The sequence below is a fragment of the Pungitius pungitius genome, chromosome 2, assembly GCF_949316345.1.
Source record: "Pungitius pungitius chromosome 2, fPunPun2.1, whole genome shotgun sequence".
Lineage (NCBI taxonomy): Eukaryota > Metazoa > Chordata > Actinopteri > Perciformes > Gasterosteidae > Pungitius > Pungitius pungitius.
The window spans coordinates 23,122,667-23,140,585 of NC_084901.1; the positions used below are offsets into that span (position 1 = coordinate 23,122,667).

At 40.9% G+C, this 17,919-nt stretch overlaps 3 protein-coding genes and 1 pseudogene across 3 annotated transcripts in view; all 4 read right to left on the reverse strand.

The window, feature by feature from the left end:
- LOC134102928 (protocadherin beta-15-like) overlaps window positions 1–13,528 on the reverse strand; it is a 72,254-nt gene extending 58,726 nt beyond the window's left edge. The window contains exon 1 of the mRNA XM_062560628.1: window positions 10,956–13,528. Coding sequence (XP_062416612.1) covers window positions 10,956–13,349 — 2,394 coding nt within the window. The 5' untranslated portion in view covers window positions 13,350–13,528. The remainder of the gene's footprint in view (window positions 1–10,955) is intronic.
- On the reverse strand, window positions 2,969–5,628 carry LOC134122758 (protocadherin beta-15-like). Its single transcript, XM_062560640.1, has one exon. The coding sequence runs from the start codon at window positions 5,366–5,368 to the stop codon at window positions 2,969–2,971; it is 2,400 nt and encodes a 799-aa protein (XP_062416624.1). The 5' UTR covers window positions 5,369–5,628.
- LOC134107088 (protocadherin beta-16-like) lies at window positions 6,859–9,431 on the reverse strand (annotated as a pseudogene).
- Window positions 13,529–15,056: 1,528 nt separating the features above from the next.
- LOC134107200 (protocadherin beta-15-like) lies at window positions 15,057–17,684 on the reverse strand. Its single transcript, XM_062558754.1, has one exon. It carries the CDS (start codon window positions 17,526–17,528, stop codon window positions 15,057–15,059), a length of 2,472 nt encoding a protein of 823 aa, XP_062414738.1. The 5' UTR covers window positions 17,529–17,684.
- Window positions 17,685–17,919: the final 235 nt, after the last annotated feature.

Here is a 17,919-nt window from a genome sequence, read left to right on the forward strand (position 1 = left end):
TCACGGTACCGTTTTGTCTCCAGTCGGGGTCTCGAGCGGTAACGGAACATAAAGCGGAGCCAGATTTGCTATTTTCAGTCACATAAGCGCTGTAGGATTGTTCCTCAAACACAGGTGGGTTGTCGTTGATGTCTGCTACAGACAACTGAACAGTTTTAGAGGAGGACAGAGGTGGAGAGCCCTCGTCAGTGGCAGTGATTGTAATGTTGTAATCAGACTCTAGTTCACGGTCCAGTTGTCCTGTGGTCACCAGAGAATAATAGTTTTTAATAGAAGGAACCAATTTAAAAGGGACATTTTGCTGAATGGAGCAGCGGACCTGTCTGTTAGCCTCGGAGTCTCTATCCTGCACGTTAACGATGCCCACCTCTGTACCAGGTGACATGTTCTCAGGTATGGAGTTAGTTAGTGATTTCATTGATATTCCTGGGGCGTTGTCGTTTACATCTGTCACATCAATAATCACTTTTGCTCCTGTTGATAGTCCATAACCGTCTTTGGCTTCAACAAACACTTCATATTTCGACCCCTCTTCATAATCTATCTTACCTATAAGATTGATTTCACCCGTTTTTTCATTTATTGAAAAAAGCTTCCGTGATTTATCAGACATTCGGCTAAATTCATAAGTAACCTCCCCGTTAACACCTTCGTCTTCATCTGATGCACTTACAATGATAACTGGGGTGTTAATAAGGGAGTTTTCGGGTATTGTGGCTTCATAAATGGCCTGAGTAAAAACTGGGGCGTTATCATTAGCATCAAGTACAATGATATGTATGACTACTGTGCCGGATCTTTGAGGAGAACCACCATCTACAGCAGTGAGTAATAATTTAATTTCCTGCTGCTCCTCTCGGTCTAATTCTTTATCCAAAACCAACTCACCATATTTACTAACAGTATTTGTCGTCAGACTATTGAAAACAAAGTGAGGATTTTGTTGCAAAACGTAGCTTTCTATCGTATTCTTGCCTATATCCGCATCGTGTGCCGCATTAATACGATACCGAGCTCCTTTGTCAGCTGACTCTCTGATTTCAAGCTTTATAATATCCTTTGGGAAAATTGGTGCATTGTCGTTTATGTCCTGCACCTGGAGGGACAACCGATGTAATTCCAATGGATTCTCTAGCAGCAAGTCGAATTTAAGAACACACGAGGGTTTTTCTCCACAATGCTCCTCTCTGTCGATTCTTTCCGCAACAATTAAATCCCCGCTTCGAAGGTTAATCCCGCAATACTGTCCGTCGCTTCCTTCCATGTCGACACGGGCTTTTCTAGCAGACAGTCTGCCCACCTCCAGGCCGAGATCCTTGGCAATATTTCCAATAACCGATCCGCGCTTGAGCTCCTCCTGTACAGAATAGCTCAGGTCTCCGTGTGCGGACTGCACCACAACAAAGAAAAAGACAAAGCCATAGCTTCGAAGAACATGCCGCGTAGTCATCATCATCCTCAGAAAGAACTATAAGTTATTTACTATCAAGCATTAAAATACTATTCGACAAATACATTTGTCTTCTAAGCTTTAGTCGTTGGTGTTGAATGATGTTCCAAAGTCAAGGCTGGTCCATCCAAATAATGGGTGGTGTGCAAACCAGGCTGAACACTCGACTCCTCAGCTGGTCGATAGTGACACCGTGAGTATGAATTTAATAATATCGCAAGATATTCCTAACTCAACAATCGGATAGTTATATATTTCGATTTTTGTTAAAATGGACTTCAGATTATAAATCTTTCATAAAACTAATTTACTTAGACTGAGACATCATGAGACACATGCAGTCCACAGAGTAGAACAGACAAGAATCGCGTTTCAAGGAAAAACACGACCAGAAGATGCCTTATAAAACATGATTTACAACAGAAAGATGTCAAACCTTAACGTCTTAATAAAAAAATCGAATTGTTGCATGTCATTTAGCAGACGCTTTTTTTCCAAAACAAAATCCATTGCATTATAACCCATGGATTACATTTTGCCTGAAGAGAAATTATGGGCAAGGTCTATTGTTCAGGAACACTGCGACATGGCACATGGGGCAGCCGGGATTCAAACGGCCAACCTTGCGGCTACCAGTGCATCACACTGCTCCATGCGCCACCATCGCCCAACTACCAGATTAAATGAAGAAACTTACTGTTTTAAAATGGTAATGCTTATTTTTTATACTGTGTGTTAGAATACATCTTTACTAAGAGGATTGCTGTTGAAAGTGAACACCGTATCGGGTACACTATTGGTACAAATGTAGACACGCAACTTGAGGAATACGTAGTTGTTAAATACTTGTGCTAGACTTATACGTTTCTTTATGAAGTGTAAATATATATGATTGGCCTTGTGATTCAAGAAAACTATCCAGTTCAACATATTATATTTTTCTATTACAAAAGGTGCAAAGAAATATATAGAAAATGCATCAGCAGAGTAAGGGTGATGTTCAGCACCAAGGACAGAGGCACGGCGAAATATGCATCATCATTAAAGTCACACGAATAAAACGCTGCTTAATCAGGTAAATATAACTGGCTTATGAGTGAATTAAAGTTGTTACAGGAGTAAGACACATAGAAGGGAAAATATTTGGGAGTTCTTCATGGTTCGACGGAAATAATGAGATGCAAATCATGTTTGTGTGTATTGTTGGAAAATAACAAATTGATGAATTCTACAAAATGAGAAACATAATGACAGTGGAAAAATAATTCCTCTGAAAACTTTAGAAAATAATAATAGAATCTGCAACTACAAATTGGAACAATTAGGTAAAACAATGACTGGGATTGGCCTGGACTAAGGGAGCACTTGCAGAAAGCAAAGTTTGCATATACTCTTCACTATGATCGATTTACCCAGAGGAAAGAATGTTATTGATAATATTTGACAGCGCATTTATGCATGTGTAATCGTCTGACAAATGCTGAATAAGTGAGAAAAATAGTTCACATGTTGTATAAATTATGTTCCTACCTCAGGGGAATCTTCACAATCTCCAAACACTTCAGCAAAGTCTGATGGACTTTTCCTCAGAGTCTGGTCAGCAGGCAGAGTGTTGTCATTGTAAGATGACACGAACTTAAAGTCACTGGTTCTTGAACCTGTTGTCAGGTACGCGTCATAATTGTAAGTGCTGCGTAAAGTTCCTGTTCCGTCCACTTCTGCGTAATTAGGAGGGAGATACGCGCTGGGGATGGCAACTGCTCCATCAAACAACAATCTGGGCTTTCTCCTGCGACAAAACCGCACACCGAGGATGATGATGATGAAGGTCACAAAAAAGGTGGACACTGACACCAGCGCAATGATCAGATAGGAGGTCAGTTTGGAGTTCTTCTCGTCATAAGAAATATCCTTCAGTTCTGGCACCTCAGCCAAGTTATCAGAAATAAGTAAATACATGGAACATGTGGCAGAGAGAGAGGGCTGTCCGTTATCTTTCACCGACACAATGAGGTTCTGCTTCATGCTGTCATATTCAGAAATGTCCCGCTGAGTCCTGATCTCTCCGCTGTGGAGACCGATAGTGAAAAGTCCCGGATCAGTGGATTTGACTAAATGATAGGACAGCCAGGCATTCTGTCCGGAGTCCGCGTCCACCGCGATCACTTTGGACACCAGAGAGCCTCCGTGCGCAGCTTTGGGGACCAGCTCGGTCATGAAGGAGTTTCCCTCCGGGTTGGGGTACAGTATCTGAGGAGAGTTGTCGTTCACATCCGATACGAACACACTGACGGTCACGTTGCTGCTGAGCGGAGGAGACCCGTTGTCTCTGGCCATCACGTGGACTTTAAAGCTCCTGAACTGCTCATAATCAAACGACCTCACAGCGTGGATCACCCCCGTGTCTCCGTTAACAGACAGATAGGAGGACACCGGGGCACCGATCACCTCACCGGGCAAAAGAGAATAAATCACGGTACCGTTTTGTCTCCAGTCGGGGTCTCGAGCGGTAACGGAACATAAAGTGGAGCCAGATTTGTTATTTTCAGTCACATAAGCGCTGTAGGATTGTTCCTCAAACACAGGTGGGTTGTCGTTGATGTCTGCTACAGACAACTGAACAGTTTTAGAGGAGGACAGAGGTGGAGAGCCCTCGTCAGTGGCAGTGATTGTAATGTTGTAATCAGACTCTAGTTCACGGTCCAGTTGTCCTGTGGTCACCAGAGAATAATAGTTTTTAATAGAAGGAACCAACTTAAAAGGGACGTTTTGCTGAATGGAGCAGCGGACCTGTCTGTTAGATTCAGAGTCTCTATCCTGCACGTTAACGATGCCCACCTCTGTACCAGGTGACACATTCTCAGGTATGGGGTTAGACAGAGATTTAATGAATATCACTGGCGCGTTATCATTTAAATCTGTAATATCGATAATTACCGTTGCATATGATGCCAATCCCAGACCATCTTTAGCGGCAATCTGGAATTCATATGATGATTCTTTTTCATAATCAATAGGTTCAGCCACTTTAATTTCCCCAGTTTTATAGTTTAAAGTAAATGCTTGTTTTTCATCGGAAACATGGTCAAATCCATATGCAATTTCACTATTTAAACCTTCGTCTGCATCAGTAGCACTGACTTTGATTACCAATGTATCTACAGGAGAGTTTTCGGGCAGAGATGCTTTATAAACGGCCTGGCTAAACACGGGTACGTTGTCATTAGCATCCAGTACAGTGATGTGTATAACGACAGAACCTGATCTCTGAGGAGAACCTCCATCGAATGCTGTAAGCAATAACATGAGCTCTTTTTTGTCCTCTCTGTCTAATTCTTTCTTTAAGATCAATTCACCATATTTTCGTCCAGCCCCCTTTATTTTCACATTTAGTTGAAAATGATCATTCTGCTGGAGTGAGTAGTCCTGAACCGCATTTTCTCCAACGTCTCCGTCGTGCGCCTCGTCAAGCATAAATTGCGCACCTTTGACTGCAGATTCACGTATTTCAAATTGAAGTGACTCCTCTTTGAACTGCGGTGAATTGTCGTTGATGTCTTGAACGCGGATACTAATACGGTGCAGTTCTAAAGGATTTTCTAACACAAGTTCCTGTTTCAGAACACACGATGCTTTTTTAGCACAAATCCCTTCCCTGTCAATCCGTTCTTGAACAATCAAGTCTCCGGTGTTGAGATTTATACCGCAGTACTTTGCACTGTTGTCTTCCGTATCGATCCGGGCTTTGCGAGTAGAGAGTCTCCCCAAATCAAGTCCAAGATCCTTAGCGATATTTCCAATAACAGATCCACGTTTAATCTCCTCCATGATAGAGTAGCTCAGGTCTCCTTCGACGTGGTCGATTACGTGCAAAATAAAAGCAAGGCCGAAAAGCAGCGCTGTTTTTCTGCATCCCATTGTCGCTGCAAAAAGACCTCCAATGCCACAAAATATGTCAAAATATTAAGAAGTGGAGCTCAGATTTACGCCAATATAAAGATACTTATCCCTGCTGTTGTATCATGAAGTGATATCGTCTACTGCTGGACAGCATAAGAAGCATATTTTAAATTCGGTGAGACAGAAGGGTGGGGAAGCAGCGTGCCTTCTGGTTTACTGGTACACACTGACACCATGAGAACTTTTTGAGGTATAACAAGACGATGAATGAGTTTTGACATCTGTGAAAAGGGAATTTTTTCATAACGTTCTTCAAAAAACAAACCGCGGTCACATTTTAGGATCAAAATCCATTCATGGCCTAAAAATAATCGTTGAAAAACACTGAAATGACCAAAGCACCTTGATTTTAGATCAATTATTTAATCATATTGTAAAATATATTATAATTTAATTTGTATTAGAAAATTGTATCTCTAAATTATTCGAATTAAAGGCTTAGGTAATAATATTCAGGAGTAGTAATAAATTACATTAATCTTAAAGCACAATAATCTGAAGTTACTGTCAATTGAAATGTTGTGTGCCTCCAAAAATGTGTTACTTTAGTACTGGTTCAAAGTCTGATAAAATTTCGCATCGAATTGGGTAAGAAAAAGTTTGCAATTCTTTGACTGGTGCTATGTATTGAATTGAATAGACTAAATTCTTGAGACTTGGAAAGAGAAAATATGAGTTACCTATTCACCTCGAAGACAATTTTAAAAATGTTGCCTTTGCTGATGATAAACTAGAAATTTTGTAACTCTAGGGTTGTTCTAGTAAAAATAAGCAATACGAGATTTTTTTGGGAAAGATCTTTACACTTGACGCTAGTCTTATTTAGCAATGAGTTGTAACAAAAATTGAGAGGCTGATTTAGTTTAAAGTCCACTATAAAATGGATGATGTTAACAGTATAATGACTACAAAATGCACGATTTGAGTTTGATGCAAAGCTTATAGTGGCGATATAGGTTCTTTGACAAAAACTATGAATATCGTATAACTTCTTATAGATTTGTATTGATGTGTGCGTACCGGCATGAACAGATAATAGTTAATTTGAAGTAAAACACAAAATAAACCATCCTGAAAGGGGTTGTAAAATAATATTCCATATTATGGTTTTACAATTTCAAAAATTAGAATAACTACATGAGAGAAAACACAATGCAATTGGCAACATCAATGTAGAACAAAGTCAGAATAAACTAACCAGATATGTTGGAGACAGCTGACATTAAAAAAACTAAAGGATTGTAAATTTTAAAATATATTTTAAAAATATCGAGTTGTTTAAATTGAAAAAAAAAAATATGTATATATATATTTATCAAATGGTAGGAAAGGCACGTTAAAATCAAACCAATATGTGCTAGAGAACACATTTTAAAATGTGTAAGGTATTTGTTATTGCTAATTTCTGATATCGACATTAAGCAATTTAAAGAAATTGTATATGTAAATCAAGAAAAAAAGTAATTAATTACACTTCCGCACAAGGAGATATAATATGTTCCTACCTCAGGAGAATCATCACAATCTCCAAAGGCATCCACAAAGTCTGATGGACTTTTCCTCAGAGTCTGGTCAGCAGGCAGAGTGCTGTCATTGTAAGATGACACGAACTTAAAGTCACTGGTTCTTGAACCTGTTGTCAGGTACGCGTCATAATTGTAAGTGCTGCGTAAAGTCCCTGTTCCGTCCACGTCTGCGTAATTAGGAGGGAGATACGCGCTGGGGATGGCAACTGCTCCATCAAACAACAGTCTGGGCTTTCTCCTGCGACAAAACCTCACACCGAGGATGATGATGATGAAGGTCACAAAAAAGGTGGACACGGACACCAGCGCGATGATCAGATAAGAGGTCAGTTTGGAGTTCTTCTCGTCATAAGAAATATCCTTCAGTTCTGGCACCTCAGCCAAGTTATCAGAAATAAGTAAATACATGGAACAGGTGGCAGAGAGAGAGGGCTGTCCGTTATCTTTCACCGACACAATGAGGTTCTGCTTCATGCTGTCAGATTCAGAAATGTCCCGCTGAGTCCTGATCTCTCCGCTGTGGAGACCGATAGTGAAAAGTCCCGGATCAGTGGATTTGACTATATGATAGGACAGCCAGGCATTCTGTCCGGAGTCCGCGTCCACCGCGATCACTTTGGACACCAGAGAGCCTCCGTGCGCAGCTTTGGGGACCAGCTCGGCCATGAAGGAGTTTCCCTCCGGGTTGGGGTACAGTATCTGAGGAGAGTTGTCGTTCACATCCGATACGAACACACTGACCGTCACGTTGCTGCTGAGCGGAGGAGACCCGTTGTCTCTGGCCATCAGGTGGACTTTAAAGCTCCTGAACTGCTCATAATCAAACGACCTCACAGCGTGGATCACCCCCGTGTCTCCGTTAACAGACAGATAGGAGGGCACTGGGGCACCGTTCACCTCACCGGTTAACAGAGAATAAATCACGGTACCGTTTTGTCTCCAGTCGGGGTCTCGAGCGGCAACGGAACATAAAGTGGAGCCAGCTTTGTTATTTTCAGTCACATAAGCGCTGTAGGATTGTTCCTCAAACACAGGTGGGTTGTCGTTGATGTCTGCTACAGACAACTGAACAGTTTTAGAGGAGGACAGAGGTGGAGAGCCCTCATCAGTGGCAGTGATTGTAATGTTGTATTCAGACTCTAGTTCACGGTCCAGTTATCCTGTGGTCACTAGAGAATAATAGTTTTTGAGAGAAGGAACCAACTTAAAAGGGACGTTTTGTGTAATGTAGCAGCGGACCTTTTGGTTGTTATTTGAATCGGCATCCTGCACGTTCACGACGCCCACCTCTGTACCAGGTGACACGTCTTCAGGAACCGCTTTTGCCAATGAGTTCACATATATTACTGGTATGTTGTCATTTACATCTTTGATTTCAATTATCACCTTTGAGTATGACGATAATCCCAATCCATCCTTTGCTTTAATACGCAAATCATATTCTGTTACAGTTTCAAAGTCAATAGCATGGTTCACTATGATATTTCCTTTTTTACGATCAATACTAAATATTCTTTTTACCTCATCGGAAACGTGTCCAAAATCATAAGTGACATCGCCATTCACTCCCTCGTCTGCGTCACTAGCACTCACTGTTACCACTACAGTGTCAGGAGGAGAGTTTTCAGGCAGACTGGCTTTATAAACGGCCTGACTAAACACTGGGGCGTTATCATTAGCATCCAGTACAGTGACGTGTATGACGACAGTACCTGATCTCTGAGGAGAACCTCCATCGAAAGCTGTGAGGAGCAATTGGATCCCTTGTTGTTTTTCACGATCAAGCTCTTTTTCCAGAACAAGCTCTAATGTATTTCCCTCAACTGCTAAAATAAAATTGTCATTCTTTTTGAGATTGTAATGCTGAACTGAATTCTGTCCTATATCCACATCGTGCGCCTCTTCGATCACAAAACGAGCTCCCCTCCCTGCCGACTCTCGAATTTCGATATTTACCGATTCTTCATTAAATAGTGGCGAGTTATCACTAATATCCTGAATGTGTAGACTGAAAGCATGTAGTTCCAGTGGATTCTCCAGAACAAGGTCGCGTTTTATCACACACGACATCTTTTCTCCACAAAGCTCCTCTCTGTCAATCCTGTCGGCAACAATTAAATCTCCTGTGCTGATATTGATGTCACAATAACGCTTGCGATTTCCTGCGGCATCAACACGAGCATTTCTACCAGACAGTTGGAGCGAGTCCAGGTTGAGGTCCTTAGCAATATTTCCCAAAACAGCTCCGCGCTTCAATTCCTCTTGGAAGGAGTAGCTAGCGTCCCCATTCACGGTTTGCCAAATTAGAAAGAAAACGAAGCACCTCTTTTGAAGTCCCGTCATTGCAATGCAATAGTTACAAAAACACTGTCCTGGTTTAGAGAACAAATGAATTACGGATAATCTCGGTCGAAAGAAAATCGAGAGGTATCCAGCTACTCCGACTGCGTGAAGAACAACTGCAAATGCATCCATTCATTACTGAATCACTAGAACGTGCAATAGACACGTTTGACGTAGACTGGGCGATAGCGACACCAGGAGTGGAATCCAGAAATAGCAGGCTTGAACATTCATAGTTAGTAATACAAGTTGTATTATTATTAGTAGAAGTATTGGTGAGGTAGAATTGTTTACGTCGCATCTTAAAACGAAGCGTTATCCATTGCTTTGTTACGAAAAGCCAAAGCACAATAAAAGCATTTGGTTTTATTGTATGGCTATATCAGTTGCACTCATTTATTTGAAACCTTAAATGGGTCTCTACTAAAAAGGAAATGGGCTTAACTGAAAATAACACAATTTTATGAAGCTTGCAGCAAAAGGAAAGTTTGTCTCTGCCAATATCATTAATGAGAACAGGTCCTTATCAAGATGCAAAAACAGCAATAATGTGTCCGATAAGTTGTAAAGAATGAAGACAAACCCCCCCAAAAGCAGACATCCTGCATAGAAAATCTCCAATAAATTGAGACATTTTAAAACATGACACTGCTGGGACAGAGACAGCCAGAAAGAGACATAACGGCAAAGATTATTTCTCTCCAAAAGTCCTTAAACAATAAACAGCTTGTTAAAGCAGCTTTTGAAGCACTCGATGCACTATAAGTTTCTTTTTCATGTCGATACAATTCAAATATATGGATGAATATTAATGAATACGTTACTTTTTCAAAAATAATTACTTAAATGATTATGCAAATTGAGGTTTGAAGCAGAAAACCCTAAATGCATGGACTAAAAAACAAATAATTTAGAAAGTATTGTTATTTTGACTTGGTTGTCTTTCGGAAGATTGTGTCGTTTTTGTCAGCTACCAGTAGGAGAACTTCTCACTTCATGTTTTAATCTTTTTATTTTTAACACTAAGGTCAGGATAATTGTGTTACTTTAAATGATTAAATTCCAGGTGCAGTGAAAGAACATAAAGAGCAACATATCTTAACACAAGACTTTGGTCTAGCTACGTTTTAAAAGTGCATGTTTACAAAGGCAATCATTTGTTGAAACTAAGATTGTGAAACGATATAGGAAAAAAACAAACGTTGTAGTTAACCTATGTATTGTTCTTAATGGCAAGTGTATTTCAAAATCTCTTCAACAATAACTTTTAACCCACTTATTAATCTAAAAAATATCTTAAATAAAAAAATGTTTTTTTAATTGAAATCAATTTGGAATTATTTTATGTACTAAATAAAACGACTCAAATCCTTGTAAAAAGTACAGGGTTAGGTAAATTGTGTCAGGAAAAATATTTACTTATATATATTTTAGATAACAGACATCAAAGGAATTTCCAAAGTAACTTCGTATAACAAAATGTGGACTGCCGAAAGGTCCATTAACAAATTTGATTCATGCACCGTATGTGCATTTATATGGCACTATGAAAAAGTAACTACAATGAAATAACAAACACAGAGGACAATGGTACAATAAAAACGGGGGAAAATGGAATTGTTTGGCAGGTTAAACGGGAAAAAAATGTAAGCAAAGAATTTAATGTTTAGGCCTACCTCTAGGGACTCCTCTGAATTACTGAACACATCCGCAAAGTCTGATGGACTTTTCCTCAAAGTCTGGTCAGCAGGCAGAGTGTTGTCATTGTAAGATGACACGAACTTAAAGTCACTGGTTCTTGAACCTGTTGTCAGGTACGCGTCATAATTGTAAGTGCTGCGTAAAGTCCCTGTTCCGTCCACGTCTGCGTAATTAGGAGGGAGATACGCGCTGGGGATGGCAACTGCTCCATCAAACAACAGTCTGGGCTTTCTCCTGCGACAAAACCTCACACCGAGGATGATGATGATGAAGGTCAGAAAAAAGGTGGACACAGACACCAGCGCGATGATCAGATAGGAGGTCAGTTTGGAGTTCTTCTCGTCATAAGAAATATCCTTCAGTTCTGGCACCTCAGCCAAGTTATCAGAAATAAGTAAATACATGGAACAGGTGGCAGAGAGAGAGGGCTGTCCGTTATCTTTCACCGACACAATGAGGTTCTGCTTCATGCTGTCAGATTCAGAAATGTCCCGCTGAGTCCTGATCTCTCCGCTGTGGAGACCGATAGTGAAAAGTCCCGGATCAGTGGATTTGACTATATGATAGGACAGCCAGGCATTCTGTCCGGAGTCCGCGTCCACCGCGATCACTTTGGACACCAGAGAGCCTCCGTGTGCAGCTTTGGGGACCAGCTCGGTCATGAAAGAGTTTCCCTCCGGGTTGGGGTACAGTATCTGAGGAGAGTTGTCGTTCACATCCGATACGAACACACTGACGGTCACGTTGCTGCTGAGCGGAGGAGACCCGTTGTCTCTGGCCATCACGTGGACTTTAAAGCTCCGGAACTGCTCATAATCAAACGACCTCACAGCGTGGACCACCCCCGTGTCTCCATTAACAGACAGATAGGAGGATACCGGGGCACCGTTCACCTCACCGGGTAACAGAGAATAAATCACGGTACCGTTTTGTCTCCAGTCGGGATCTCGAGCTGTAACGGAACATAAAGTGGAGCCAGCTTTGTTATTTTCAGTCACATAAGCGCTGTAGGATTGTTCCTCAAACACAGGTGGGTTGTCGTTGATGTCTGCTACAGACAACTGAACAGTTTTAGAGGAGGACAGAGGTGGAGAGCCCTCGTCAGTGGCAGTGATCGTAATGTTGTAATCAGACTCTAGTTCACGGTCCAGTTGTCCTGTTGTCACCAGAGAATAATAGTTTTTAATAGAAGAAACCAACTTAAAAGGGACGGTTGGCTGAATGGAGCAGCGGACCTGTCTGTTAGCCTCAGAGTCTCTATCCTGCACGTTAACGATGCCCACCTCTGTACCAGGTGACACATTCTCAGGTATGGGGTTAGTCAGTGATTTAATGAATATCAATGGGGCATTGTCGTTTACATCTGTGACCTCAATTATAACTTTGGCTTCGGAGGATAGTCCATAGCCATCTTTAGCCACAATAAAAACCTCATACTTCGATCCTTCTTCATAATCTATGATACCTATCAAACTAATTTCACCAGTTTGTTCATTTAATGAAAACAGCTTTCGTGATTTATCAGACATTCGGCTAAATTCATAAGTAACCTCCCCGTTGACACCTTCGTCTTCATCTGATGCACTTACAGTGATAACTGGGGTGTTAATAACTGAGTTTTCGGGTATTGTGGCTTCATAAACGGCCTGAGTGAAAACTGGTGCGTTATCATTAGCATCAAGTACAATGATATGTATGAGTACTGTCCCGGATCTTTGAGGAGAACCACCATCTACAGCAGTGAGTAATAATTTAATTTCCTGCTGCTCCTCTCGGTCTAATTCTTTATCCAAAATCAACTCACCATATTTTCTACCTTCACTTGTTGACTGAATACGGAATATGAAATTAGGATTTTGTTGTAAAACGTAGCTTTCAATCGCATTCTTGCCTATATCCGCATCGTGTGCCGCATTTATTCGAAACCGAGCTCCTTTGACAGCTGACTCCCTGATTTCAAGCTTTATAATATCCTTTGGGAAAACTGGTGCATTGTCGTTTATGTCCTGCACCTGGAGGGACAACCGATGTAATTCCAATGGATTCTCTAGCAGCAAGTCGAATTTAATAGCACACGAGGGTTTTTCTCCACAATGCTCCTCTCTGTCGATTCTTTCCGCAACGATTAAATCCCCGCTTCGAAGGTTAATCCCGCAATACTGTCTGTCGCTTCCTTCCATGTCGACACGGGCTTTTCTAGCAGACAGTCTTCCCACCTCCAGGCCGAGATTTTTGGCAATATTTCCAATAACAGATCCGCGCTTGAGCTCCTCCTGTACAGAATAGCTTAGGTCTCCGTGTGCGGACTGCACCACAACAAAGAAAAAGACAAAGCCATAGCTTCGAAGAACACGCCGCGTAGTCATCATGATCCTCAGACGGAACTACAAGTTATTTATTAAAAATACTATTCGACGAATACATTTGTCTACCAAGCATTAGTCGTTGGTGTACAATGATGAAGAACACAAGGCTGGTCCATCCAAATAATGGGTGGTGTGCAAACCAGGCTGAACACTCGACTCCTCAGCTGGTCTATAGTGACACCGTGAGTATAAAACGTAATATGGCCAGATATTGTTAACTCAACTATGGGATAGTTTTATCATTCGTGTTTTGGATTAAATTCACTTTAATAGGATGTTAAAAAACAACATATTAGTTTATAGTATATTTACAAATACTAACAAATTGTGTTTTTAGATTTTACACTATTTAATTTTATAATACATCCGGTCTGAGGTTGCATTGACTTAGTGTTAAAATAACATTTCTTAAATATTTATTTCAACCAATGTTTGAACTAATAATGATTCAGAACAATGTTTTAATACGGTATGTTATTTTAGTAACTTGACCAAGGTACAATATCTTTCCTTCACTCAAATTATTTTTGGATTATGTGTTTAATGTCTTACAAGTTTCCAAAGAGACTTTGCATTCGAGTCAACTGGTAGATGAAATGAATATAATTCCTTTCTGAAGAAGCTAATGCTTGTTCTTTGTACTTAATCTTACAAAAAATCTTTTACAAATAGATACATTTTTTCCGAGGAATATTTTTGAAAGTTATACCGCTGTATCAGGTAGATTGTTCGACATGCAGCTTGAGTAATACGTCATTCGTAAATATTTGATTAAACTAGCGTTACCATTAATAATGAGAATAATAGTAACGCAAAACATACGTAAAATAAAACAAAATGAAGGGATTTAGAAAACATGTAGGACACAAAACTAAATAATTGGTAGACACCACCAAAACTCGGGACATATTATTGTATTTACTTTCATTTAAACTTTTACTTGTTGCACCATCATTGAACCAGAATGGATGGTAAACTAGAACTACTAAATCATACGTGAATTTTAGGGGCATTTAAATTAATTCCACTTTACCAAATGCCTTATACTTCAGTGATCAATTATTATTATGTTAATAATCTAGGACCAGAAGCATACGATTCACTATGAAGTGAAATATATACGTGGTCTTGTTTTTTTTAAATCCGGTCGAACATATATGATCGAACATATTATCTAATAGTTCTTAAAAAGGGACCAACAAATAAATAGAAAATACATCTGCAGAGCAAGAGTGACTTTCAGCACCAAGGACAGAGACACGGTGAAATAGATGCGTCTCCTCTAAAGTCACACGGACGAACAAACCGCTGCTTGGTTGGGTAAATATAATTAGGAAAATAAATCTGTTTCAGGAGTAAGACTAATTTGGGCAGTCGTTCTTCGTTCAACGGACACACTAATAGAAGACTCACCCAAATGATATGCCAGTCATGTTTCTGTGTATTTGGAAAAAAATCATATGGGTTATTCCTAAAAGATTAAGAGACAATGAAACCGTCAAAGGATAATTCCACCCAAAATCTGAGAAAACTATTATATAATCTGGACCTACAGACACAGATTTATAGAATTAAGGTGCTAAAATAATTACTGTGGGCCTAGATTAAGGCAACACGTGTAGAAACGGATAAAAAGTATTGTTGCATGCACTAATTTTTCCCTTTGACCGATTTACATAGATGAACGACTAGTGTTGACATATTTAAGCGTTAGCGAATGTCATCGTCTAAACAAGGATAAATAAGTGAGAAAAGAATTACAATATATCTAAAATATTTTCCTACCTGGGGAGAATCATCACAATCTCCAAACACTTCAGCAAAGTCTGATGGACTTTTCCTCAGAGTCTGGTCAGCAGGCAGAGTGTTGTCATTGAAAGATGAAACGAACTTAAAGTCACTGGTTCTTGAACCTGTTGTCAGGTACGCGTCATAATTGTAAGTGCTGCGTAAAGTTCCTGTTCCGTCCACGTCTGCGTAATTAGGAGGGAGATACGCGCTGGGGATGGCAACTGCTCCATCAAACAACAGTCTGGGCTTTCTCCTGCGACAAAACCTCACACCGAGGATGATGATGATGAAGGTCAGAAAAAAGGTGGACACGGATACCAGCGCGATGATCAGATAGGAGGTCAGTTTGGAGTTCTTCTCGTCATAAGAAATATCCTTCAGTTCTGGCACCTCAGCCAAGTTATCAGAAATAAGTAAATACATGGAACAGGTGGCAGAGAGAGAGGGCTGTCCGTTATCTTTCACCGACACAATGAGGTTCTGCTTCATGCTGTCAGATTCAGAAATGTCCCGCTGAGTCCTGATCTCTCCGCTGTGGAGACCGATAGTGAAAAGTCCCGGATCAGTGGATTTGACGATATGATAGGACAGCCAGGCATTCTGTCCGGAGTCCGCGTCCACCGCGATCACTTTGGACACCAGAGAGCCTCCGTGCGCAGCTTTGGGGACCAGCTCGGTCATGAAGGAGTTTCCCTCCGGGTTGGGGTACAGTATCTGAGGAGAGTTGTCGTTCACATCCGATACGAACACACTGACGGTCACGTTGCTGCTGAGCGGAGGAGACCCGTTGTCTCTGGCCATCACGTTGACTTTAAAGCTCTTGAACTGCTCATAATCAAACGACCTCAAAGCGTGGATCACCCCCGTGTCTCCGTTAACAGACAGATAGGAGGACACCGGGGCTCCGTTCACCTCACCGGGCAACAGAGAATAAATCACGGTACCGTTTTGTCTCCAGTCGGGGTCTCGAGCGGTAACGGAACATAAAGCGGAGCCAGATTTGCTATTTTCAGTCACATAAGCGCTGTAGGATTGTTCCTCAAACACAGGTGGGTTGTCGTTGATGTCTGCTACAGACAACTGAACAGTTTTAGAGGAGGACAGAGGTGGAGAGCCCTCGTCAGTGGCAGTGATTGTAATGTTGTAATCAGACTCTAGTTCACGGTCCAGTTGTCCTGTGGTCACCAGAGAATAATAGTTTTTAATAGAAGGAACCAATTTAAAAGGGACATTTTGCTGAATGGAGCAGCGGACCTGTCTGTTAGCCTCGGAGTCTCTATCCTGCACGTTAACGATGCCCACCTCTGTACCAGGTGACATGTTCTCAGGTATGGAGTTAGTTAGTGATTTCATTGATATTCCTGGGGCGTTGTCGTTTACATCTGTCACATCAATAATCACTTTTGCTCCTGTTGATAGTCCATAACCGTCTTTGGCTTCAACAAACACTTCATATTTCGACCCCTCTTCATAATCTATCTTACCTATAAGATTGATTTCACCCGTTTTTTCATTTATTGAAAAAAGCTTCCGTGATTTATCAGACATTCGGCTAAATTCATAAGTAACCTCCCCGTTAACACCTTCGTCTTCATCTGATGCACTTACAATGATAACTGGGGTGTTAATAAGGGAGTTTTCGGGTATTGTGGCTTCATAAATGGCCTGAGTAAAAACTGGGGCGTTATCATTAGCATCAAGTACAATGATATGTATGACTACTGTGCCGGATCTTTGAGGAGAACCACCATCTACAGCAGTGAGTAATAATTTAATTTCCTGCTGCTCCTCTCGGTCTAATTCTTTATCCAAAACCAACTCACCATATTTACTAACAGTATTTGTCGTCAGACTATTGAAAACAAAGTGAGGATTTTGTTGCAAAACGTAGCTTTCTATCGTATTCTTGCCTATATCCGCATCGTGTGCCGCATTAATACGATACCGAGCTCCTTTGTCAGCTGACTCTCTGATTTCAAGCTTTATAATATCCTTTGGGAAAATTGGTGCATTGTCGTTTATGTCCTGCACCTGGAGGGACAACCGATGTAATTCCAATGGATTCTCTAGCAGCAAGTCGAATTTAAGAACACACGAGGGTTTTTCTCCACAATGCTCCTCTCTGTCGATTCTTTCCGCAACAATTAAATCCCCGCTTCGAAGGTTAATCCCGCAATACTGTCCGTCGCTTCCTTCCATGTCGACACGGGCTTTTCTAGCAGACAGTCTGCCCACCTCCAGGCCGAGATCCTTGGCAATATTTCCAATAACCGATCCGCGCTTGAGCTCCTCCTGTACAGAATAGCTCAGGTCTCCGTGTGCGGACTGCACCACAACAAAGAAAAAGACAAAGCCATAGCTTCGAAGAACATGCCGCGTAGTCATCATCATCCTCAGAAAGAACTATAAGTTATTTACTATCAAGCATTAAAATACTATTCGACAAATACATTTGTCTTCTAAGCTTTAGTCGTTGGTGTTGAATGATGTTCCAAAGTCAAGGCTGGTCCATCCAAATAATGGGTGGTGTGCAAACCAGGCTGAACACTCGACTCCTCAGCTGGTCGATAGTGACACCGTGAGTATGAATTTAATAATATCGCAAGATATTCCTAACTCAACAATCGGATAGTTATATATTTCGATTTTTGTTAAAATGGACTTCAGATTATAAATCTTTCATAAAACTAATTTACTTAGACTGAGACATCATGAGACACATGCAGTCCACAGAGTAGAACAGACAAGAATCGCGTTTCAAGGAAAAACACGACCAGAAGAT